A 24721-nucleotide genomic window follows, 5' to 3' on the forward strand; every position below is an offset into this window, starting at 1 on the left:
ACACGGCGCTCCCACCTGGACATCAAGAACCACTTGGAACCCAAGCATAATTGGGCCGCCCTCGACTTTTCTGTCAACAGGGGATGAGCTGCCCTGGGTCTTGCCTAAGGCATCCAGGCCAATCCTAAGTTGCTCAGAGTTTTTGATAAAGCCAAGCAAGGACAGCGGCTGCCTTGTGCTGGGAAGAAAACACACTGCCAGCGTCCGCAGCGTTCTCAAGCTTAAGCCTAGGGCGATTTCCAGGAAGTCGAGAGTCGCGGGAAAAGCCAGGCCACAGGGTCACAACTTTAGTACTTGGCGAGGAAGGATAGACCCCACACCCTCCTCCCAACCCTTGCAGAACCCCGAGAGCTAAGTCCCCCAAAGCCACCGTACACCGTCAACTCCTAACTTCATCGCAAAGGCTACCAGATCTCGAGACTTGGAGAAATCATTGTGTGCCTCTTGCCTCTCCCCGCCCCCCTTGCCAAGGGCTCCAAGCCCGGGACTTCCGGGCGGGAGGACTGTTCGAAGGAGCTAGGCGGGCCTCACACATGTGCTGAGCGCGCACACACGCTAGGGGAGGGGGCGGGGAACAGGGGTGGACTTCCCCCTCCAAGCTCTCTGCGCCGGAGGAGGCGGGACTATCCGCCCCACCAATCAGAAGTAGGGGCGGGACCCTTGCGCCTCACGTAAGCCGCAGGAATCCTCCCTCCGCCCTTCACGGAAAAAAATCTTAGCAACTTAAACTCCAGCCCGGCCTCCGATAGGCGGAGCTCGGGAGAATATCATCCAATCAACAACCGAGAAGGAAAAAAGGAGCTTCGCCCAGCCAGTGGAAGACAAGAGAAGGCGGGCCCTCTGGAGGAGCCCGAGATGGGTGGAAGAGAGAGGGAAAGGCCCCGCCCCTCAGCTCCTCTCCGGGCCGGTTGCACAAGCCGTCGCTGGAGTAGATAGTAAACAGGCTAGGCCAAGGAGTGGAGGCAGGGGCAGCCCGGCGCTCCATAAGCCCGGGCCCCTGCGCCTCTTCTCCCGGCGTCGCCCCGCCCGACCTCGGCGGTTCGCGCCGGCGCCCCGCCTCCCAGCCCACGGCCGCCATCCCGGCTGACAGGCGCGCCCCCCGCGCCCCTCCCGCCGGCTGATGCATTTCCTTTTCCCGATTCCGAGCGTGGAGACTGTTTTCCCAGTTTCCGACCTTCACTGCCCCTTTCAGGCCACCCCCTCGTGGGAGCGCTCACACGTCCGTGCCCCCACCCCCGTCCCATCCGCGGGCAAACAGCACGGCCGGGGGAGGGGAAGGGAGCCACCGTCGCTGCCTTGGGGTGGGCGGGGAAGGAGGCAGCTCCATGTTTGCAAGGGGATCAGCTGGGGCCGCGGGTCGCAGCCGCCGAGTTTGTGGAGGTTTTCCACACCCCCAGGCCGGGTTCCAGCGCCGAATGCTGGCTTTACTGCCACGGCCCGGGAGGTCGGAGAGCCCAGACCGGCGCATGGGTCTAGTGCGAGGCGCTGGTGCTCTTTCCGGTGGCCTCCCCCGCCCCCGGCCGCCCCTCCCGCAAGTCCGGCGTTGCCCCCGCCCCCAGAGTCCATAACAACCGCGGGCCCTAGGCGCCCGCGCCTCTTCGGAGCGCGCCCACCGCCCCCTCCGACAAGTTTGCCGACAGAAACAAAACCCTCGGGCGGCTGCCGCCCTCGCCCTGCGTGGTTAGCGGGGAAAGCCGCGGGCCCGGTCTCGCTCGCTAACTCCAGCTCTCGACCAACTCCCGGCGCCGCGGGCTCAGTGAGCCCGGCCGGCTTGGCTCAGGCCGCCGCCCCCTGCCGAGCCCGCGCGCCGCAGCCCGGGCCCGGTTCCAGTTGGTGTATGGAATCTCCCCTTTTTTCTTCTCTACAATAATTTTTTAAGGCATTGCAGGAGCGAGGGGGATCTCCTCCTGCCGGCCCCTTACCCAGTCCGTCGCCCAAACCTACCGAAACCGACCGCTCGGTGAAATAAACTAGGCAGCACGGTCAGCGCACTGGCGACCCCGGGCCGGGCCGACCCCCTCCCCACGGATCCGGCCCGGCTTGGAAACGCACACTGGCGAGCGGGCGGCGCCAAGAGCTCTCCTTCCTGGCCTGCCCCTCGCTCAGCTCCCTCGGCCGCCGGACTCCGAGCCTCCCCTAGTTCCGTCCCAGGGACCGCGGCGCCTACACCATGGCGGACTGGCCAAAGCGACCGGCCGGCAAACAAGCCCCCCAAACCCTCGAGATTGGGGAGACCAAATTAAAAGCAGCTGTTTAACATACCTTCCGAGCCAGGCGAGGAGTACTGAATGGGGGGGAACGCCCCCCACGGGCCATTGGCTCCCCGGTGCTCGCGTCAGTCATACTGGGCCCGCCTCCTCCCCTCGCTCCACCTCTTCCCCTTCATTGAACGCCCCCTCCCTCCAAAAAATATAAACAAATTAATTAAACTAGTCGTGAGCGGGAGGCGCATCTCTGGCAGAGGTCCCTATCTCTGCCGCACCGCCGCTTTGAGTTTCTTGCGGCCCTTGGACTAGGAGACCTCCTGGGACTCAAAGATCCGCTGGGTGGACCCGGAGGAGGAGCTAGCGGGGCTACCTGGCCCCCACTTCCTTCATACACACACCCCATTTGGAGCTGGGCAGAGGGAGGCGGGTAAGGATACCCTACCGACTGGCTGGAATGTCCCGACCCCCCTGTCTGTGTAACCTGTGTCTGGCCCATTCCGTTAAGGGCCTGCCTAAAAATGAGCGGTATAAAGCTGGAAGTCCTGTGTTGGGGCAACAGGCATTTGCCCAAGCACCTACTGGGGTAAGGCAGACACATTCATACCGCACCTGCTGCTTGGGTGCGATTACAGAGACTGAATGAGATGCTCACTATGTACCCTCCAAGAGCATCAGACCTAGCTGAGGAGATGCTACAGAAAGAGCTAAGGCAAGGTGGAAAATGTATATGTAATTAGACATCCACAGAAGCTCAGAGCATGGAGATTCTTTCTAGCTGAGGAAAACTGGATGAAGTCTTCATGGAGAAGGTGGCACTCAGGTAGAAATGGAGGGGCAAGTTATTCTCAGCAAAGGACACAAAGAGGTAAATGCAAAGAAACATTAAGAACCATTTAAAGTGTGGCTGTAGTAGTGAAACTCAGGGTTGGAAAGATGCAAAGAGCAGAAGACTTTACTACCTTGTTAACATTCTTAGACTTGCACAGCAGAATGTGCAAGCAGCATGGCTGCTCACAGGACCACAGGCCCAGAACTATGGTTTAAGATGCTCAACATCCCAGCAGCTGGATGGATTCTGAGGGTGGGTTGAATGAGGGGTGCCTACAGGCAGCAAGGTGAGGCAAAAAGGCTGTTGTAATAGTGGGTTTGGAGACTACAGAGGTACATCTTCTGGTGGGAGGGGTAGGTGGAGGGAGCCAAGAGGTTTCTTCTCTTTCTCCCAGCCCCCCAATCCAGAAACCCTTCCCTACCTTCAGCAGCCCTCAAAACTCTGACTCAGATGCTTCCCTGAATCATTTGTAGTGTTTTGGAGGGGTGAGTGAGGGTACCCCACATGTCTGTGCTCAACAGAGCTGAGCCTGGGGCCAGAATACAAGATGAGTGAGTGGGAAAGACCTGTTGATTGAGGTATCCAGTAAAGGAAGCTAGTGTGGATGAGGTGGGGTGTGCAGAATGTGAAGGGCCTTAAAGGCCTGTGGGCAGAATGGGAGCCTGCTGCCAGTTAGGCTGTCCTAACAGTTCAGGTGAGATGTAATGAAGACCTGACTAGGGCAGCGGCAATGGATAAGCAAGAATAAAAACATGTGTTTGAGAAAGACTCCAGAGGACTGGGTGACTGATTCAGTGTAGGTAGTGGAGGGAAAGGAGGAGTCAGTGGCCTGGTGTGTGAAGAGGTAGAAGAGCCTTGAGGTTAGTGGTTTGGTAAGCTGGCTTCCAGATTTAGTGCGGCCAGTGACTTAGTACTATATCCTTAGGCAAGTCCCTTCCTCCCTATGGGCCTGTTTCTCTCCTGTGAAATAGGGGTGAAAACTGGGGTAGAAAGACAGGCTCTAAGGACCCTTCCCTTCCTCAGAGTCCACAGGGGTGGGGGGGACTCTGATGGGGAGGGAAGCTTGCTACTAAGGAGAGAGGGCAGGTGGGAAGAAATACTGATTTAGGAAGGGAAGTAGGTCATCTCAGGTGAAGTAGGGACTAGAATTTGGGTGGCAACTTGGTTGGTGGAATCACTGAAGGGTGTAAAGGGAGAAAGACCAGGAGGTAAAGAGTGTGTGTTCAGTGGGAGGCCCAGCACCTGGCAGGGCCATGGAAGTTGAGGTTCATTCTCAGACTGGGGGCTCCCTAGAGGGAAGACCAAGTTTTTCTATATCAGAACAGACACCTTCTGATGTCTGGAGCCCTATCTCAGATTTGCGCTCTATTTCCTAAGAGGTTCTGCCCTAAATGAAGGCATAACAGATACTGTGTGAATGTAAGATGAGGCAGAGTGGGTAGAGCAGAAAGAACATTAGTCTGGAAGCTGACTAGTTTACACTTAGTCTTATTACCTGTGGTTCAGCCTCCTGTCCTGTACAAGTTAACATGGCAGTCCTTACCCTGTTACGAAGATCACATGTGATGATAAAAGTGCGCTTTAATACACCCAGTGAGGCTCTGAACTTCTGTGGAGGCCAAAGGCCCAAGCATCTGACTGTGAGCCTGGACTGCAGGGGGTATACGCTGAAGGAAGTTACTTATGGAGCATTTGCAACCAGAACCGTTACTCCTCAGAGAACCAGACTTCGCTGAGACTTCTGACCCTCCTAACTGCACCACGCTGATGGAAATCCCCTCTTGAATGCTCCCTAGACTGAGCTCCTCGAGGGAAGCAACTCCATCTAATTCACCTCTGAGCCCCCAGTGCCCCCAGCGGTCAGGCAAGAAAGTCCCTCAGAAGGCGTCCAGTGGATGGTTTCTGACTCAGTACATTGATGCCTGCGTAGCACAGCCACTCCCAGACTCTGGGAAATTAAGAATTTGATTTGGAGACATTGGCCTTCCAGCTTCACTGAAGGTTGCATCCACTCCACGTCTCCCCTACCCTATCAGTGAGGACAAAAGAGTGAATAGATCTGGGTGAAGGCCTTCCTTGGAGAAGTCACGTGGGGAAGCCAGGTTCTGATTCCCAGGAGTCCTCTTCTGTGTGAGTTGGGGATTATCGTATTTGTAGTTGAGCAAACTGAAGCTCAGAGTAGTAGAGTGACTTGCCCAAGCCAAGTTGCCAAGGCGAGTCTGCCTGAGCTTTTTCCATTCCACCACATGCTGTCTCTATACACATTAAGATCCACGATCCAAGTTGGGACTTCTGGAGAAAAACAGCTTCCCCTCTTGCTCCACACGCCTTCCCTCCCTGACTCCGAGAGCAGTTTGTACCCAGGTAGTTTTAAATGATTTCTGGCCCTTTCCAAAAAAATTATCCTCAAAGAAGCAATTTGTCTCCCAGTCACATACATGTATCCTCAACTCACAACCACATATACTCAAAACTATCACACCTTCTGACACCCTGCCTCCTAGGCATCACACACACACACCCTCACAGTTCTTTAGGGTGCTTATGGTAGGTGGTGATTGAGAGATATTTAGGGCCTGCACTTCAGTGGCTCTGCCAAAAAGATGTCAGTGCCAGTGCCCTGATGACAGAAACTCTGCCAGCTAAAGAAGACCATTGCCAGTTTGGGAATATCCAGGTGAGGGGCATCTATACGTTTAAGGGGAAAAGCTCAAGCTATTGGTCAGAATCCCAGTTTAGCCACTTCCTAGCTGGATGTCTTTGGCAAGTCATTTATCTTTTCAATTCCCTTATCTGTAAACTAAGAAGAATACCTACTGCAGTGGGTTGTTGTGAGATTAAAAATAAAGTATGCCTAGCACTCAAATGTTGCAGGACCCTTTCTTCCTTTATCTTGTCGACACTCTCTCTTCTCCTGGTCATTCAAATGCAAAGTCCCTGGTGTTCCAGTTTGAGAGACCAGGACAGGCTTAAAGAACCCCAAAATTCCACTGTGTAAATTAGAAACTGCATTTGTCTGGCAACCAACTGGTTTATATGTTGTACATATGCCATATTTCTGATTTCTAGGTGAGTGGAGGCTTGGAATTTTTTTATTGGATTTTAAGACTGCTATTCACTGCCTTGAAATGTTTTGCTCTCACCTAGCATTATTTACCCCCCTAGGTCACTTCAGCCCAAATCTAGAAAACAGATATAACAATATGTTCCCAGTTTACCCAGCTTTATGCTTTCAAAGTGTTTTATTCTGCATATCAGTTGTTTGATGATTTTTTTTTTAAGGCAGCAGGTTCCTTTGTTCAAATGAAATCTCATTCAGAGGTCTAACACGTAATAGATAAAGGTGGGCCTTGCTTTGGTTGAAGTGAACCCCAAGCACCGCAGTCTCTATCCCTTCACCTCCCACTCATGCCTCCTCCTCGTCAGCCCCTGCCCCAAGATCACTAATGAACCTCCATTTATTAATCCTGTTCATTCATCCCAGCTACTCCCCACCTCTCACCAGTCTGTGAGAACACAGCCTAGTCTTGACCTTGGTTGCCTCTGCCTATTAATCAGAATCTTTCCTAGGTTTTTCTTCCTCCATCCTCCCCTAAATATTGGTGGCTCCCAAGGGTCTCTCCTGTCTTCTTGCTCTCTTCATTCGTCTTTGTTCTCACCCACTTCCAAGGCTCCTAGCTTCTATCTAAACTAAGTCCCCAACTGATATCTCCAGCCTAGCATCTGCTCTGAACATCATACTCCATACGTCCACTGGCTGCTGGCCACAGAATAGGTATTCATTAAAGGTCAAGGAGGTAAAACAGACTTCACAAGATAAAGTGGGTGACCTAGACTCAGCTGTGCATCTGGCCAGTCTTGAGGCTAAGATAACTATATTAGCTTAGAGAAGTAACCAGGTGCTGATGCAGGGGGAGGGGTAGAAAGAAGTGAGCCTAGAGTGGGGAAGACGGCACTGTGCCTTTTTTGACTACCTTCTCTACACAACTCACTGTCTTGCTTTCCTACTTTCACCTTCATCTTAGTCCTAAAAACTGTATCAGGAACATATTTCCATGTCAGGAACATATTACCCTAAGTTGTCAAAAAGGGATCACTGCTCCCCATCTCCAACCAACACTCTAGGTTTCCGGTTTAGTTAGTTATGTCCATGTTGGCCTTAGCCAGAAAAAAATGAGAGCATTTAAGACTGCAGAACGCCAGATTTAGCTTAAAGAAAAAGAAGGATTTTGTGAAAGCTATGGTGAGGGGTGAAGGAAGGCTAAACACTGCAACAGGTTTCTGAGAGTGCTAGATTTCTATCTGTGGAAAAGACCCAGTCTTCTCTGTGGTCAGTTAAGAGCAGTGCAGTCCAAAACACTTGATATTCACAACTGTTTGTGTGATGGTTAACTATAGGGTGAATATCTCCCAAGGGGAAATATAGTTCCCAAACTCGTGGAGCTTTTAGCTCCTGTCCTTGGTTAGCTAATGATGGTCTGGGGGTAGTAATCTTGGTAGTAACCCAGGTTGGAGACAAACCTAAGACCTCGGTTGGGAGCTCTGGTAGCTTGATTAGTTCATTCCTCCGCTCTGAGTCATTCTGTCTGCCCCACATGTAACAGCGTAGAAACCTTAAAGGTCTATGGGATGGCCTGGGGATTATAGGGGAGACTTGCTGCTTACCAAGTTGGGGGCCAAGTGCGAAGGGAACTGAGGGAATAGGGAGGTGGCTGCACCTTGAAAGAGAAGACTTTGAAAACAAGCTAAAACTGGGGATTTCAAGTGGGAGCTGACCCAACCAGAGAAGGGTCTGATAGTTCCTCTATAGGCATCTGCACCGTCCAGCAAAGAACTAGACCCTCAGGGTTGAAGGGCCTGCAGTAGGATCATCTAATAGAGCACATTCTTTTACAAAAGCTAGGACCTGGCTTCAGTTGAGTGGTGAGATCTCAAAACTACCAAAGAGCTCAGTCACTCTAAGAAGGCTTTTCTACCTGGCCATACCTCCTGACCCACCTACCTGCAGGTGTCTGATTTATGAGAGTTTCCATATGTGTCTGGTTGTCTCTAGAGATGGGAAGACCATAAGGGCAGGAGTCCCATCTTCCTCAAGATATGATGCTAAATAGTCCAGCCTCCCAAGAACCAGTCGCATTCTGTCATTTACCTGCACACTGTGACATGGAGATTGACAATGGTGAACCTCCCAGGCTGAGGATGCTAGGGTACCCTTCACCTCAGGAGTCCCATCCTAGCTAACAGGGATGGGCAGAATGAAGGGACTAAGCCTAGAGGGAGTAAATTAAGTGAAAAAATAGTCAAATCAGAAGCAGAAGCCTGAGTTACCCACAATATTCTCTCTCCCCTGAACACTTTCTTCATCTTACGTTCTCAACTGTGCAATCCAGCATTTCATTGTGGGTTCTCTTGCTTTGTTCACCAAATCTCCTATGTGACAGCCTTGACTTCCTGGACAGATTCAGGGCTCCTTCTCTCTCTTCCCCTTTAACACCCAACACAGGTAGGCGCACACTGAGTATTAATTATCTTCCCAAGGGTAAAGGCTACAAGCAGACTACAGCAGTGGGGGGGAAGCTATTAATCTCTTTCTCTCAGATTTAGGAGACATCAATTTGCTAACCTTCCTTAGAGTCAGGGGCATGGACTAAAACAATGGTTCAAAAACCTGGCTCATCCTGCCGCTCACTCAACCACCTATTGGGCAGGACCCAGGAAACTGCATTTGTATGGAGCCCTTGCAAGTGATAACCTCACCAATCCTTAGATGTGCAATGAAGAACTCGTGCATAACTTCTGAATTTAACAGCAGTTGGGCTACAGTCTCTTCAAATAAATGACAGTTCAAGGCCACCTCCTCCAAATCTTTTATCATTAATCTTGTTTCCTACATACTTCCCCAAACCCCTAACCTCTCTGATTTCCCAGATTTCATGTATCTCTGTTTACCTATTATGCTTGCCTGTCCCCAAGGGAACATCCAAAGAAAGGTCTGGCTTAATTTTTGCACTATACGTCAGCTCTTGATTAAGGTAAGAAACTCAAGAATATTTTGTTAGAAGATCAGGAGATGGATCCTTAGAGGTCCGAGTCAGGTGGTCCGAGTTCTTGCTGTGGCAAATTAATTCTCCTGTGCCTCAGTTTTTCTCTTCTGTCAATACCTACCTCAAAAGTTTGGTTTGAGGGTGAATGAGATAATACCGAGAAAGCATTTTGAACAGTACCTGCAACAGAGTTAAGCAACCAGTAAATGTCAGCTGCTGTCACTTTTATTAAGAACACCCCATGCCAGAACTGCTCCAACTGCACAGGTGTCACTGGCCAACAGGGAAGAGCTACAGAGCATGGGGAGTGGTCCTACGTGGACAAATCTTCTGGTTCTACTCTAAGAGAGAGATGCAAATGACTCAAGATCTTCCAACAAAGGTACCAGTGTAACCAAATGTATGGGGTTTCCCTGGGAGAATGACCCCTCTGGTACCCTGCAGACTTGAGGACCTGTACCAGGAGGTCCTATCTGGGAGAATCAGTCACCAACTCTGTCAGAAACCCTTCTTGTCTATTACATACAGATCTAGTCAAGATCAACTACCTGGAACTTAAGAACTGTCTATACCTTGAATAGAACATTAAAAAAACTCATTTCCAAAGAGAAAACACTATCTCGATCTTTGAGATAGCAACGCAGTAAAGAGGCCAAAGCTTTGTAAGCAGACCAGCCTGAGCTCCAGTTCTAGAGCTGGACCTGCTAAACCTTACCTTCACTGTAACCCTCTGTACCTTACCTTTCTCATCTACACAGAAACAGAAGGAAGGGAGAGTAACATCTCACTGGATTGTTGTGAGGTTTAAATGAGGTAATGGGGGGGAAAGCACCAAACACAGCGATTGGCACTTGGCAAGCAGTCAACTGGCGCTGGTTCCCTTTGTCTGCCCAGAGTTGGGCCATGGCCTTGGGCAAGATGGGCAGCTCTCAGAGCTGAAAGGCTATGAGGCCTTGGGTTCCTCCCTGCCTCCCCATCCCTCCCAGACCAGCTCTTGGAGCCCCTCCTCACCTTCCCAGCCCCAGACTGCTACTAAATTGATGAAGCTAAAAGGATTTGATCATGTCGGTATATTTATATGTAAATACAAAACTGTATCGCTGTAAGATATCGAATATGAACATTACAATTATTTTCTGAATCTGACTCAGTCCATTGACGTTAAATACAAAATGAAAAGATTGTAAAAATAAGAATATATACATTCAAAAAGCTTATTACAGTATAAAATTATTGAGGTCTGATCAGCTGCCAACCTCATCTGTGATAGGGGAAGAAGTTTTAGGGGTTCCTGGGATTGTCTTGGGAATGTGGAATGCTGGGAGTCTTGATTCCATCCCTGGCATATCAGGCTAGGTAGGCCGGGAGCAGACAGGGACAGGTTGAATGAATAGGGGGAAAACAGTGATCGAAGGGGACTGCTTCACCCAGACAGGGGTTAAGCTTTTGATTGACACAGAACCCACCCAGCTTGAGCTCCAGGGTCTGGCAGGCTAGAGGCAAGAAAGAAATGGGCATATGAATGGACAGGGCCAAGCTGCATAAGAAAAAGAACATTCTAGCAAAAGAAAAAGGGGCCCCAGCTCATTCTCTCAGGGAGGGAGTCTCATGGTATGTAGTCTCTTCTCTCTCACACGTGGGCTCCCTCTCTCTCCTTCTAAGACTTCGTACCGATTGCTTTTGGCTCTGGCTGCTCAGTGAATTCATCTCTGCCCAGATCCCAACCCCCAAGGGATAGGGAGAGGGGAGAGAGGGTCTGGAATCACAGTGGCGGTCTATTCCCAAAATTGGCAAAGTAAACGGAGGAAAAACCATTAGATAAGGGCAATCCATGCTGAATTAAACCAGTGTCACCACAAACCAGTATTCTTGGCTCCAACAGGCAGCATCCTGGAGAGAGATAAGTCATTATATAAGGATGAGGGCCTGTGGCAGGAGCATGGAGAGTGGATGTGTGTGTGTCCTCTTCCACCACTCTGCGGTCTGACAACAGGCAACATGATCCCCAACCCCAGCTCGTCCAGGATAAACAGTAGGATCCAAAAAGCGAGGAGTCCTGAACTGCAACAAGAAGCCCCAGGAACTTCTACAAGGAGTATCTCTGTGTATATGTATTTATAGAATACGACCATATTATCACATACAGTATATATTATATACACACGTACGTATGGACTCATACACATAAGTGCACATACACACACGCACACACAGAGAATGACAGAAAAGACTGGAATACACGCCCTAGGTATAAACGTGCTTGGCACTCAGGACGTTCTCTAGAATATGTAACTTGGTCAAGCTCTCTGGGAAGGAGGTGGATGCTCACCAAACCTCCCCATGAAATCCTAGCAAAGGGAAGGAATGGAAAGAGACCTTGAGAAGGAGAATGGCATTGGGAAAGGGGGGAGGGAGGTTCCTTCCCCACTTACCTCGGGGCCCCTGGCAAAAATCGATAGCCACAATTTGGTTTTAATAAGGCACAGTTCGATAGCAGGTGCTAGGAATTAAGAACACATTGCTGCTGGCCCTTTCTAGTGGCAATGTCACCACATCTATCTAGCCAAAGGGAAAGGCTGCCTTGCGTGCACGCGTGCGCCGGGAGACACGAGAAAGAGGTTGGTCCATGGCTTCAGTGTAACTGATGGCAACCTATAGGCTCAGCGGTGTCCAGGGTAGTTTAAGGAAGTCTGGGCAGCAGATAGGAGGCTCGTGGGACAGTTACTGACCCTCCATTGCCAGGAGGTTGTGGCTGGAGGGCACCATGCCCTCCCTCTCTGCAAACTCCAGGATTGCCTTGTAGCAGAAATAGTACTGCTCAGGGGTCTGGATGCTGAAGGCCCTCTGGGTCCTCATGCGGGACACCGTCTGGAACACATTTAGGGTGCCAAGCTCCTCCAGCTGTGCCAGGCAGATGTCCAATGAACAGAAGGTACCTGAAGGAAGGAAGGAAGTGGTCATACCTGATCTACCTCTCCTCTTTCCCTCCCTCTACCAAATTACCCAGGCAGGATTGGATGAATGAATTCAATGGCAAGGTGCCTCATGGCAGGAGGCCAGTTGGCCTTAGGCCTGAAAGGGCTCAAGGAGGAGGTCACAGGGAGTGTTGAAGGCCAGAGAAATGAGAAGGCCTCTTGTCTCTCAGGACATATATGGGGGTAATAGGAAGAGTAGGTGGGAAGGTGACAGAGGGACTTCTTTTTTTCTTTTTTTGCGGTACGCGGGCCTCTCACTGTTGTGGCCTCTCCCGTTGCGGAGCACAGGCTCCGGACGCGCAGGCTCAGCGGCCATGGCTCACGGGCCCAGCCGCTCCGCGGCATGTAGGATCTTCCCGGACCGGGGCACGAACCCATGTCCCCTGCATCGGCAGGCGGACTCTCAACCACTGCGCCACCAGGGAAGCCCCAGAGGGACTTCTTGCTTCAATCCCAGACAGATAGAATGACAGCACTCCCACACCTGGGCCCTAATTTTCAGAATCCACAACTTCTCCACAGAGACCTATCACAAACCTATTCTTCCTTTCTCCCAAAGGGACCTCTGAACTAGAAGGCCAACAGTCCCTGCAATGTACATCCGCTTAAGGCAAAAGCTGCTAACTGGTTCCAGAATGGAGAGCACGGTCCAGGGTAGAAATCTCCCCAGGGAAGGGTATGGGAAGAAAGCAACAGCCCAGCTGAAGCTCTCTGGGACACCCAGGTGACCGTGATGGGATCAGAAGATAATCATGCTGATGGGATGTATAAAGCATCAAACCCCTAGAGGACTTGGCTTGTGAAGTATATATTCTGGCCAGTACACCTAACACTAGGGATACTAAAAGGACATTAAAGAGGAATTTTTCATGGTAATTCACCACCAATGGATCAAATACGCACATTCTGGCAACTAAGAGCTTTGTTATTCCTCCCCCACCCTTAGTGCCTCTGGATGCTCCAAGAGCTGCATCAGGTGCATTACCTGTCCTGCCAATGCCTGCACTGCAATGGACCACAATGGGTGGCTCAGGGCACTGCCCTTTGGAGCGTGCTCCCATGCTGCTGACGGCCAGCCTTTGCTGGTTCCTGACGGCTCTCAAGAAATCAATAAGGGAAGCTGCCGAGGAAGGGACACCATAATCTGGCCAGCTCAGGAACTGAAAGTGGGTCACGTGGCGTTTCTGCCGTTCCTTGGATGAAAAAAGAAGCAAAAGTTAATGAGGTCATTTCTCCTTGCCTCTGACTACCTTTGGCTTTTCCAGATTCTCAACCCTCTGGAATTGCTATCACCAAGGTTCCTATCACCCTCAACTTTCTCCACAATTGCTTCTCTATGAACGCAAAGGAAAGATTAAATGCCTGGAGAGGGCAGAATTCCTATATTATATGATCCAGATTTCTTATGTTATAAAAAGTTTCATTCCTAAGTAATGCCACTGTTGTGTTGAGACAATATGGCTATTCTGGCTCTGAGTCGAATATCCTGATCCTGTTTCCAGAAGAATGGAAGTAACTTATAAGCTCCCTGGAATCCTGCCTATTCCCTTTGGAGATTTTCTTTACAGTAAAGGTTTTCCCCCAGCTTCAAAAGAGTGAGAAAATAAAATTTACCTCTGTGTTGTGAATTTCTAGCGTTGTTTTCTTATAATGGTTCATATTCTCCACGCCTAGATTGGTCACTGTGAGGAAGCCAAATCGGATCCGAGAGTCTTTTTCTAAAGGCCAGTATTGGCCACACTTTCTCCTGCCGCCCTCCTCAAAGCTGAAGACACACAGAGAAAGATAAGCCTTCCATCCTTCTTCTCCACAGCAATAACTCTGCTCTACCCATGACCTGCTGTACCCTTAGGCAGAAATGTCATCTCTTGCATTGCTTCTGTCTAATCTATCCCCTTGCTTCTTGGCAGAAAAAGGAAACCTTCAATCTAAACAGATGTAACAACAGCTAAATTTTCTGCATGTACTCATTCAGTGGACATTTATTGAGCACTAGACATCCATTTGGTCCCTTTCCTGATACCTCTTGGTACTACTCACATATCTGACATAAATACTGGGTGGACAAAGAAAGACAGTCCACCTGGACAGAGAAAATATGGTGGGCCAGGTCAAACTCCCTGCCCTATATCTCAGTTACTGTTCATTCTCTTCCCCAGTGAGAGCCCTTGGCTGATAGAGGAGTGGGAAAGGCACAGTTCCTGGGATGCCAACAGGTTTATGTAAAGGCCTAAAGTCCACCTCACTACTCTTCCAGTGGCTCCAAAGTACTCCAAGGTGGTACTTCTTCCACTCCAAATCAAAGGTGGCTTGTAACAGTGCCATGAGGAAGGGACCTGAGCAAACATTCTCATTAATTTTTTTCTCCTCATGTGAAATGGGTTATAATTATCATAATGATAATGATGATACTCATGAAATATTAATTCCTAAAGTTCTGGCAGATACATACACCAAAATTTCAAAAATATTCCTTTCGTCAGGAGCTTCCTGCCTGACCTATTATGTTTCACATCTCTTTTTTTCAAGTTCTCCTACAGGTGGAAATATGAACAAGAAGAAGAATCGTCAAAAGTAGCAAGGAAAGGGAGAACTAAGGGGAACTGGTAATTCAGAAGCCAGGAAGACGGCTGACCTTTGGAAGTAGGGAGCAGGCTAAAAGTAAATCGCTCCATGTTTCCCAATGCTTCCTCTAGTAGTTAAGGCCAGGACCTCAGGATAGGCTGTAACTGGCACAGGGTCACCAGAGCCATGGATTAAAGCTTTGACAAGTTAGATCTATCAATCTCCACCATACCCTGGCTCTGTTAACTCTGGGTCAGCTAAGAAAAAAGCTAAGACATCTCAAATTCTTTGCCATGGCTTTCCTAATCCTCATTGTTTCTAAGAGCTAAACTCCCCTCTAGAATCACGCATGCTTGGGGACGGGGGAGGGGGCGAAGTGCAATGGGTAGAAAAGGGATGAACTCACCGGGTGGTCATGACAATCACCAAGACTTTTTGCTCCCATACCATGAGCCAGAAATCACGATAGGTATTCTCCAAAGGGCCTACAATGAAAGTAGAAGACAAGGAACGTGACCCTGGGAAGCTCTTCTTTCCTTCTTAGGCTCTTCTGTTTTTTCCCAACTACTAACTCCAAAGCACATACGCTGGCTCCCTGCCTTTTTGACTATATCCCTGCTATTCAGGGTGGTCCTTGGGCAAGCAGCACCAGCATCGTATGGGAGAGGATTAGAAATGCACAATCTGCATTTTAACAAGATTCCCAGGTAAAATTGTAGGTAGGCTACAGTTTGAGAAGCATTGCTACATATCCTCTTAGAGCCTCATCAACAGGGCTTCAGCTATCACATCCAGACTGAGAGTGTCAACTGTGCACATGTCTCTAGCTGCTTTCACCTCACCTAAGCCTTATAATCACCAGTTGCCTACTAAACCATTCCCCTTCCATGTCGCCTCATCCATCTCCTCAGACCCCGCATGTTTGCAATTCAGTCTCTTCCTTCAAAATTAGCTTTCTCTCTCTACTTTCTCAACTCTGTTAACAGTACTGGCATTCTTAAATGACTCAGTCTCAAAAAGTTGGAGTCAACTCTGACTTACCCATTTCTTTCATCTCCCAGAAACAGACACCAAGTCCTAGATTTTTTTTGCCTTTGGAATGTTTTTGGTTTTTACCCTTTTGCCCCTATCCTGGTCTTCCTGCCGAAATTCACTGCCACAAAGACCATATCATCTTTTGTCTGAGTTCCTGTAGTACCATCTTGGTTTACTTTTCTGAATAGGAATTTTTCTTCCAGTCTATTCTGGATACCCTTGCCAGTTTAATCTTTCTAAAAAATTGCTTCATCACAATATAGACACACAAGCGCACTTCTGCCTCTATTCCTTTGTTCACATTCTCTCACCTCCATTGCCATTGGACTTTCTACCCATTTTCTGTTTTTTTGTTTCTTCCGGTTTTATTGAGCTATAATTGGCAAACAGCACTGTATAAGTTTAAGGTATAGAGAGCATAATGATTTGACTTATTTATGTCATGAAATGATTACCACAATAAGTTTAGTGAACATCCATCATCTCATATAATTACAAAATTTAAAAGAAAAAAAAAACTTTTTTCCTTGTGATGAGAACTCTTAGGTTCTACTTTCTTAACAGCTTTCATGTATAACACACAGCAGTGTTAATTATATTTATCACACTGCACATTACATCCCTAGTACTTATTCAGCTTATATCAATAAATTTGTACCTTCTGACTGCCTTCATCCAATTTCCCCCTCTCCCCAACCCCTGGTAACCATAAATATGATCTCTTTTTCTATGAGTTTGTTTTCGAAGTATAATTGGCCTACAACACTATGTTAGTTCCCGGTGTACAACATATAGGGATTTGTATGTTTTTCGATATTTCTATACACTGCAAAATGATCAACACTCTACCCATTTTCAAGTGCTGCCTCTTCCTTAAAGCTTTCTCTTAACACCACATTCCTTTTTTTAAAAAATTTATTTATTTATTTATTTATTTATGGCTGTGTTGGGTCTTCATTGCTGCACATGGGGGCTACTCTTCGTTGCGGTGCGTGGGCTTCTCATTGTGGTGCGTGGGCTTCTCATTGCGGTGGCTTCTCTTGTTGCAGAGCACGGGCTCTAGGCGCGCAGGCTTCAGTAGTTGTGGTGCATGGGCTCAGTAGCTGTGGCTCACGGGCTTAGCTGCTCCGTGGCATGTGGGATCTTCCCGGACCAGGGCTCAAACCCGTGTCCCCTGCGTTGGCAGGCAGATTCTTAACCACTGTGCCACCAGGGAAGCCCCAACACCACATTCCTTGTAGGGCTTCCTCTCATCTCAGCTCTTGATGGCACATCTGGATCAAAACATCTTAACCATTTAATGTATATGGTCTTACATCAGTCATTTTACTTTGTGAGAAGTAATCATATCTCAGGCAAACATGGTGCTGAGGGCAAGGGCTATGTCATCAACTACTGCTTTTAGAGTTAGAATCTGTACAGGGCTGGGCACTCAGCAGGAACGCTGAAGATGCCTGTGAGCCAGTAACTCCCTTTCAATCAAGTGAGTAACAACCGAGGATAATTCCTTGTACTTCCCCAGTGCTTTTTTCTCCTTTGCTTTCAGGGAAGCAGGGCACTACCAAGGGCTGATTTTGTCATGGAAATCTGCTAATTGCACTACCATTTTTGCTGAAGTCTCTTAGGAAGCACTACCATTTTATGATACTAGAATTCCCTCTTTGCAGAAGTGGACACTGCCAGGAGCATGTGAAGTCTTGGAAACAAGCTAAATGTCTAACAAGAGAGGATGTTAAATTATGGCATACCCCCAAATTTAAGTAGTCCATAAAGGTGATATTATAAGATTTGTATTTTTGCTATGGAAAGGTATCCACAAGACAACCATCAACAGAAAAAAGAGATAATGTACAGAAAAGCCCATTTTGTTAGATAGTTTATATGTCCATATCTATTTGTATGCACAGAATGAGGTTTAGAAGGAGATGCTGCAAAATGTTAACATTTTCTCTGGGTCTCTGGGTTATGAGTGATTTTCATCTTCATTTTCTACAATGGACATGGCATTACCATAGCATGCATGTCAAGAAGATAATAAAAAAACCCTTTCCCCACCTCTGACTCTTAGCCGTGTTCACATCGCACTATACTGCATCACAGCAGCTCTCATATACTTTATTTTCCACATTCAAACCACTGGCAAAATTGGTGTTGCCAATCAGAGCACCTGATAATACCACTTAGACTCAAGGCTAGACGGAGAAGGGTCATAATTTCCTGAAAGGCATAAAAGATTTAGAAGGGAAAGTTACACTTCCCAGGTTAGACTCTTTAACAGTAGACTTCTGCGAAGAAATAAAGTCAGCAGTTTATGCTGACATGGATGAAACAATCCACTAACCTGGCTTGCAAGGACTTTTGAATCAAACAGACATGTGCCCAATCCTGTCTGTGTCACTTACTAGCTGTGTGACCCAAGGTCACCTAATCTCTTTGGGCTTGTTTGTTCGTGGATTAATAAACCTTCCTTGCAGAGTGTCTATAATTAGATGGTGATTATATATCTAATATATAATAGATACTTTCAATAAATGACAGATATTATTAGAAATATTATGAATAAAAATCAGAATACTGAACACAGCCAAGAAGGTTAACCAGACAAACCAAACCAGCCTTCTCAACATCACAGGATCCCATTTTCCAGTCCTAACAGAGTGCTGATGCCTTCTGAAGATGATCAGTGTTTAACTCAAGAAATCCTCTTTCTCATACTCCTGGATGAGCTTCTTCTCCTGCACAGGGCCTTCAGAGCCAGCCTAAAGGATTCAATCCCTGGATTCTGCAGAACTAGCAACTCTAAGAAGTGCCCTTGCCTTCTAAACCTGGAGAGAGGAGCATTCTGAGACCCTTAGAGTCAATCCTTACCCTCCATAAGCCCATCCATGCCACGGTCATCCTCCTCAACAAAGTCCTACTCTCAGGCAGATCACATCCTAATCTATACCTGTCCAAAATCTTTCCTGATAGTTCTCTTATTTGTTCCTAGGGTCTTGAAAGGACTTGTTGGAGAGAGTAGTCCCTCCTAAGGGACAAACAATAAATCTGTGACCATCAGACCAATTGGCTATCGTTTTGCAAAGCCTGCTTCTCTATATATACACAACACATATTTTCTCTTTTACTGAACTATTTAAGTTTCAGACATCATGACATTTCACTCCTAAATACTTGAACACGTATTCTCCTGTAGAACAATACCATTATCACACCGCAGCAATTAAACATTAATACAATAATATTATCTAATACACAGTCTCCAACTGTCCCAATAGTTTGTCCTTAACAAATTTTTCTCCAAATTGAGTTTGCAAGTATGGATGACACACTGCCTTTGGTTAGCAATGTCTCTTTAGTCTCCTTTAATCCAGAACAGTTCCCTGTCTTTCTTTTTCCCCCATGGCATTAACTTTGAAAAGTCTAACCCAGGTCTCTAGTATGTTCCACAATCTGGATTTGTCAGGTTTGTCTCTCATTATTAGATTCAGACTTAAAAACTGGCAACAGGACTTCCCTGGTGGCACAGTAGTTAAGAATCTGCCTGCCAATGCAGGGGACACGGGTTCAAGCTCTGGTCTGGGAAGATCCCACATGCTGCGGAGCAACTAAGCCCGGGCGCCACAGCTATGGAGCCTGCGCTCTATAGCCCACGAGCCACAGCTACTGAGCCCACATGCCACAACTAAAGCCCGCGCGTGTAGAGCCTGTGCTCCACAATGAAGAGTATCCCCCACTAGCTGCAACTAGAGAAAGCCTGCACGCAGCAACAAAGACCCAACGCAGCCAAAATTTTAAAAAATAAATAAATTTATTTAAAAAACCCCAAAAAACTGGCAACATACAACACAGGTTATGTTGTGTAGTTCTCACTATACCACAACAGGAGGCATATAATATCTATTTGTCCATTATTGGTGATGTTAAGTGTGATCACTTGGTTAAGGAGGTATCCGCCAGATCTCTTGCTGGCCATATTCCACAATGGTCAAAGGGCCTTAATTCCATATGATGGCCTGTCATGTCCTCCTATGTTGTGATTTCTCACCACCCTCTTTGAAGAAAACCTGGTATTCTCCTTGAGATGGCAAAAAACAGGTCAGGAGTAGTACTAGGGCCCACAAGAATATTAACAGAGGCTCCATCTGAAATCCTCCTAGAGCGCCCAATACTTCACTGTCAGACCTAGCAAAGACTATCCATGTCAGAGACTGCTGGCGTGCTCTGTGATGGTACAGGGACCAGCAAAAGCCTCTTAAGCCAGCAACACCCATTCATAGACTGAACTCAATCTCTGGGAAGTTCCATTGCCATTCCTTTATGTCCTACTTGACATAAAGAGCATCTCACTGCCCAGTGAACTCTGATGTCCCATTCCCTTGGGTTGGCAACACTAAGACACAGTCCAAAAACTTGTAGTAATGTTGTGTGTTCAAATCTCTAGTTTATCTCTATGCAGTGAGTTTCCAGGCACATCTGGTACAGAAACTCTACACCTCTCATCTGCCTTCCTCAATAACCCTCAATCTTTATGAAAGGCCAGGATCTAGTGGCTGCAACATCACCTCAAGCTACCATTTCCTTTAAAAATTATGCTATCATCTGATGCCAACAATCACAGGTAGATGACACAAAACCAATTTGTGAGGGGCAGACTACTTACCTTGTGTCCCAATGTAAGCATTCTTCTGTTTGTAGCCATCCATGAAACTGGCATTGATGTAATCTGTCTAATGATAAAAAGGAAATATTGTTGCAGCTGTGTGGGATATACCATTTGGGTAGGAAAATGATGTACTAAGTAAATAAAACTCAAGGTATGAATTTTCTCTTTTTGTCACGCAGAAAATGAGGAGTGAAAGGACCAATTCAAAACCTCACTTCCACAAATGTTACTGGGACAAGTGGATATCCACATGCAGAAAAAATGAAGCTTACCCCTTCCTCACATCATATACAAAAACTAACTCCAGGAAATTCCCCGGCGGTCCAGTGGTTAGGACTCAGTGCTTTCACTGCTATGGTCTGTGTTCACTCCCTGGTCATGGAACTAAGATTCTGCAAGCCGCACAGCGAGGCCAAAAAAAGCCCCCAAAAAACAAAAACAAACAAACAAAAAACCTAACTCCAAATGGATCACAGACCTAATGTAAGAGCTAAAACTATAAAACTCTTAGAAGAAAACATAGGATTAAATATTTGTGACCTTGGGTTAGGCAAAGCCTCCTTAGATATGACACCAAAAGCACAAGCAACAAAAGAAAAAACAGATAAATTGAACTACATTAAAACTGAAAACTTTTGTGCTTCAAAGGACACCATCAAGAAAGTGAAAAAACAGGGGATTTCCCAGGTGGTCCAGTGGCTGAGACTCTGCGCTCCCAATGCAGGGAGCCTGGGTTCAATCCCTGGTCAGGGAACTAGATCCCATATGCATGCAGCAACTAAAGATCCCACATGTCACAACTAAGACCCAGTGCAGCCAAAATAAATAAATAAATAAATATTTTTTTAAAAAAGAAAGAAAGCGAAATAACCACCCACAGAATGCACACATTTGATAAGGGATTTGTATCTAGACTATATAAAGAACTCCCACAAATAAATAGTAAAAAGACAACTCAGTTTTAAAATGGGCAAAGAATCAGAATAGCCATTTTTCCAAGATGATATATAAATGGCCAATGAGCAACGTGAAAAGTTGCTCAACATCATTAGTCATCAGGGAAATGCAAATCAAAACCACACTGAGATACCACTTCACACTCACTAGAATGGCTACAGGTAAAATATAATAACAAATATTGGCAAAGATGTAGAGAAACTGGAACCCTCATACACTGCTAGTGGTAATGTAAAATGGTATAGTCACTTTGGAAAACCGTCTGGCACTTCCTCAAAAGGTTAAACACAGAGCTACCATGTGACCCAGCAATTCCACTCCCAAGGGAAATGAAGACACAGATGTAAACAAAAAAACCTCATAAACAAATATTCACAGCAGCATCATTCATAATAGCCAAAAAATGGAAACAACTCAATTGTTTATCAACTAATGAATGGGTAAATAAAATGTGGCATATATCCAAACAATGGAATATTATTTAGCAATAAAAAGGAGTGAAATACTGATACATGCTACAACATGTATGAACCTTGAAAACACGCTGAGAGAAACCAGACACAAAAGGCCATATATTGTATGATTCTATCTATGTGAAATGTCCACAATAGGCAAAAAGAGTGGACAAAAAGTAGGTGGGTTTGGGGGAAATGGGGAGTGACTACCAAGGCGAGTTTCTTCTTTAGGTGATAAAATGTTCTAAAGTTGATTGTGGTGATAATTGCATGACTCTGAGAATATATTAAAAACCAATGACTTGTACACTTTTAATGAGTGAACTGTTTGGTATGTGGATTATATCTCAGTAAAGCTGTTATTTACAAAAAAGGACTTCATTAGGACTTGTAGCACTACAGCTCAGAACCAAAACCAAAAGGCAGGCAAGCCAAGCAACCTAAGCGGGAACACCTGTCCATGCTGTGACACACAAAAGGCAAAGTGTGACTGGAGAAGGAAGAAAGCTATACCTCACAGCTAGGACCATCAACAGTATGGGCCAAACGGGCTGCATTACTGCCTAAATTAACACAAAGCAAAAAGCCACACACATTCAGAAGAGTCTCAATGAATAGCTCCTGACTCACTCTCTTCTGCGGGCCTTTTCCCACCTCCCAATGTCCTCGGTCTTATTTACATCATTAGCCATCAGGGAAATTAAATAGGATATGGAGGGTTACAGGAGGACAAAAGTAAAAAAGTTTCAACAGCAAACTAGGGAAAATCCATACTCCACTCCACTCTAGAGAGATGGGAATGACTCCCCATCAACCCTTTCTCCACTGGGTTCCAACACTTGGAGGACAGTCTGAACTGTCAGTACCACACAGCCACCCTAAGAAAACATCTCCAGGGAGTTCCCTGGCGGTCCAGTGGTTAGGACTTGGTGCTTTCACTGCCGTAGGCCCGGGTTCAATCCCTGGTCGGGGAACTAAGATCCTGCAAGCTACACGGCTCGGCCAAAAAAAAAAAAAAAAATCTCCATCTCATGGTCAAACCCATGCTATTTGGATATATGTCCATTAGATAGTCAGTCTACCAACTTATCCTCCCACTAATTATTTATTCAAGAGTTTCCTGCTCTGTTCTTCTCCCACAGCAACTGGTATTGACCTCATACTACTAGTGTTCTACCCTGACTTGGACACCTTCACTGAGCTAATGGATCATCTGCAGCAGACCCAGAAAGCTAAAAGTCTCACTCACCCCAACCAGGCTTCTCAATCCAGGGCCCACCCATAGTCAGCCAAAGCCCATCCTCTGTTCAGCCTGGCACATTCAAATGGTATACACTGCAGGACCCAGGTGAGAAGGCATAGAAAAGTACAAAGGATTTACCTGGTACATGCCAATCAACATATTATATAAGTAATATATGAGCTGTTACTCTTGGAGCTACCTTCATGCTTTGAAAAGAAATGCCACCTATTTAAAGGAGACATTTCTTTATAACTAAGGATACCAGCTCTTAGCATCCTTGCCTCTGAGAGCACTGGGAATTAAAATCAGCAATTTCAGAAGAATCATTACATATTAAAAACTGAAAATGACCTCAGAGATAAAGTATAGACTTAGGGGCAAACTGAAATAGTAGGAAGAAACACAGCATGCACATTATGTTATGGGCCAGGTTCAACTGAAACTGGACTAAGGGCTTTGTAATTCCAGGTGAAATCTGTTGAACAATTCACTAATAAACCTGAATCCTCCACTTATTGTGGAAATAAAGGCTATACCAATATTTGTAGTAATGAGAGGGACTATAACTCAAGCGACGAACTTCAGATTAATTACAGAATGACTAGAATAGTCTCCTGGTACATTGGGATTCACTCATTCATTCACAAATAATTTACTGAATGTCTGATACATGCCAGGCACTGTCCTAGGTCTTGAAGACAGAGTAGTCAACAAGACATACATTCAGATTATCTCTGACTCCAGAGCCCCAACTCAACTAAGATGATCTTAATAATACTGGTGAATTTGCCTTCAGTCAGCCAGACTCTTAGCTAATGCCACTGCAGGTAAACCCTCTCTAAGGATCCTAGACAGGATTATGAATTCAGTTTATGTGCTTGAAACACTAGGGTCAAAAGAGACTAAAACCATGATCCCAGGGTACTAACTCATGTACCATACATACCCAAATATAAGGCAATGATGTTCCTAAGAATTATCCTCCAGAAAAAAGGGGGGATATAACAAGTCCCTATACTGTGTCATGTTAAGGGGCACTATTTAAACTCCTTTTAAATAGTGAACGCAACCTCAATCAATGCTGTTTTTTGATGCGTACAGAGGTCACCAGACAGAACTGTTGTATCGGAAGGAAAAAGAAGAAATGTAACACCTATTTAATTGTTGACCTCAAAATTCTTAAGTGTTGGATGCTGCTGTAAACAAGTTATAATAAAGAGGACTTTAAAAAGGAATAAGTAAATGATAGTGCTACAGAGGATGCATGAGATACAGGATGAATGAAAAGAAAAAAATGTGCTAATGTTATGCTAATAGACTTTTCTGACTTAGAATAAACTTTCCAGTGACAATACCAGGCACTTAAAAAAGGAAATAAAAATGATGTGTTCTGGAAAACTGTTCGATTGACTCAAAAAGTAGCTCAAATGAGGACAAAGAAACTGATTAAAGGTGTATGTATAAAGTTTGAATAACTTTTCACTAAATATCTCCACTAAGTACATGTGATTTTTAATATGCACAGATATGATCAAATTAATACATTAAATAATAGAGGCACCTGACCAATTTATCCCTATCCCTATATATTTATGTATACACTAGTTGTCCAAAATTTTTGTCAGATCTTCTAGATGGAAAAATCAGAGGTCACTTTTTTTTTTAAGAGTTGGATTTCTTTCTTTCTTTTTTTTTTAATATTTATTTATTTGGTTGCCCTGGGTCTTAGTTGCGGCATGCAGGATCTA

At 46.2% G+C, this 24721-nt stretch overlaps 1 protein-coding gene across 2 annotated transcripts in view; it reads right to left on the reverse strand.

The window, feature by feature from the left end:
- Nucleotides 1-11182: 11182 nt before the first annotated feature.
- The window catches only part of PTPN9 (protein tyrosine phosphatase non-receptor type 9), a 78493-nt gene continuing 64954 nt past the window's right edge, over nt 11183-24721 (reverse strand). The window contains exons 9-13 of one of the 2 annotated variants that reach the window (XM_029238057.1): nt 20316-20382; nt 15027-15105; nt 13670-13820; nt 13041-13248; nt 11183-12016 (exon numbers count right to left, since the gene is read on the reverse strand). In XM_029238057.1, the coding sequence (XP_029093890.1) occupies nt 11802-12016; nt 13041-13248; nt 13670-13820; nt 15027-15105; nt 20316-20382 (720 nt within the window). In that variant the 3' untranslated portion in view covers nt 11183-11801. The remainder of the gene's footprint in view (nt 12017-13040; nt 13249-13669; nt 13821-15026; nt 15106-20315; nt 20383-24721) is intronic. The other variant, XM_029238058.1, reaches the window with a different exon arrangement.

The sequence above is a fragment of the Monodon monoceros genome, unplaced genomic scaffold (genome assembly GCF_005190385.1).
Source record: "Monodon monoceros isolate NGI ecotype Baffin Bay Population unplaced genomic scaffold, NGI_Narwhal_1 Super_Scaffold_21, whole genome shotgun sequence".
NCBI classification, from domain to species: Eukaryota; Metazoa; Chordata; class Mammalia; order Artiodactyla; family Monodontidae; genus Monodon; species Monodon monoceros.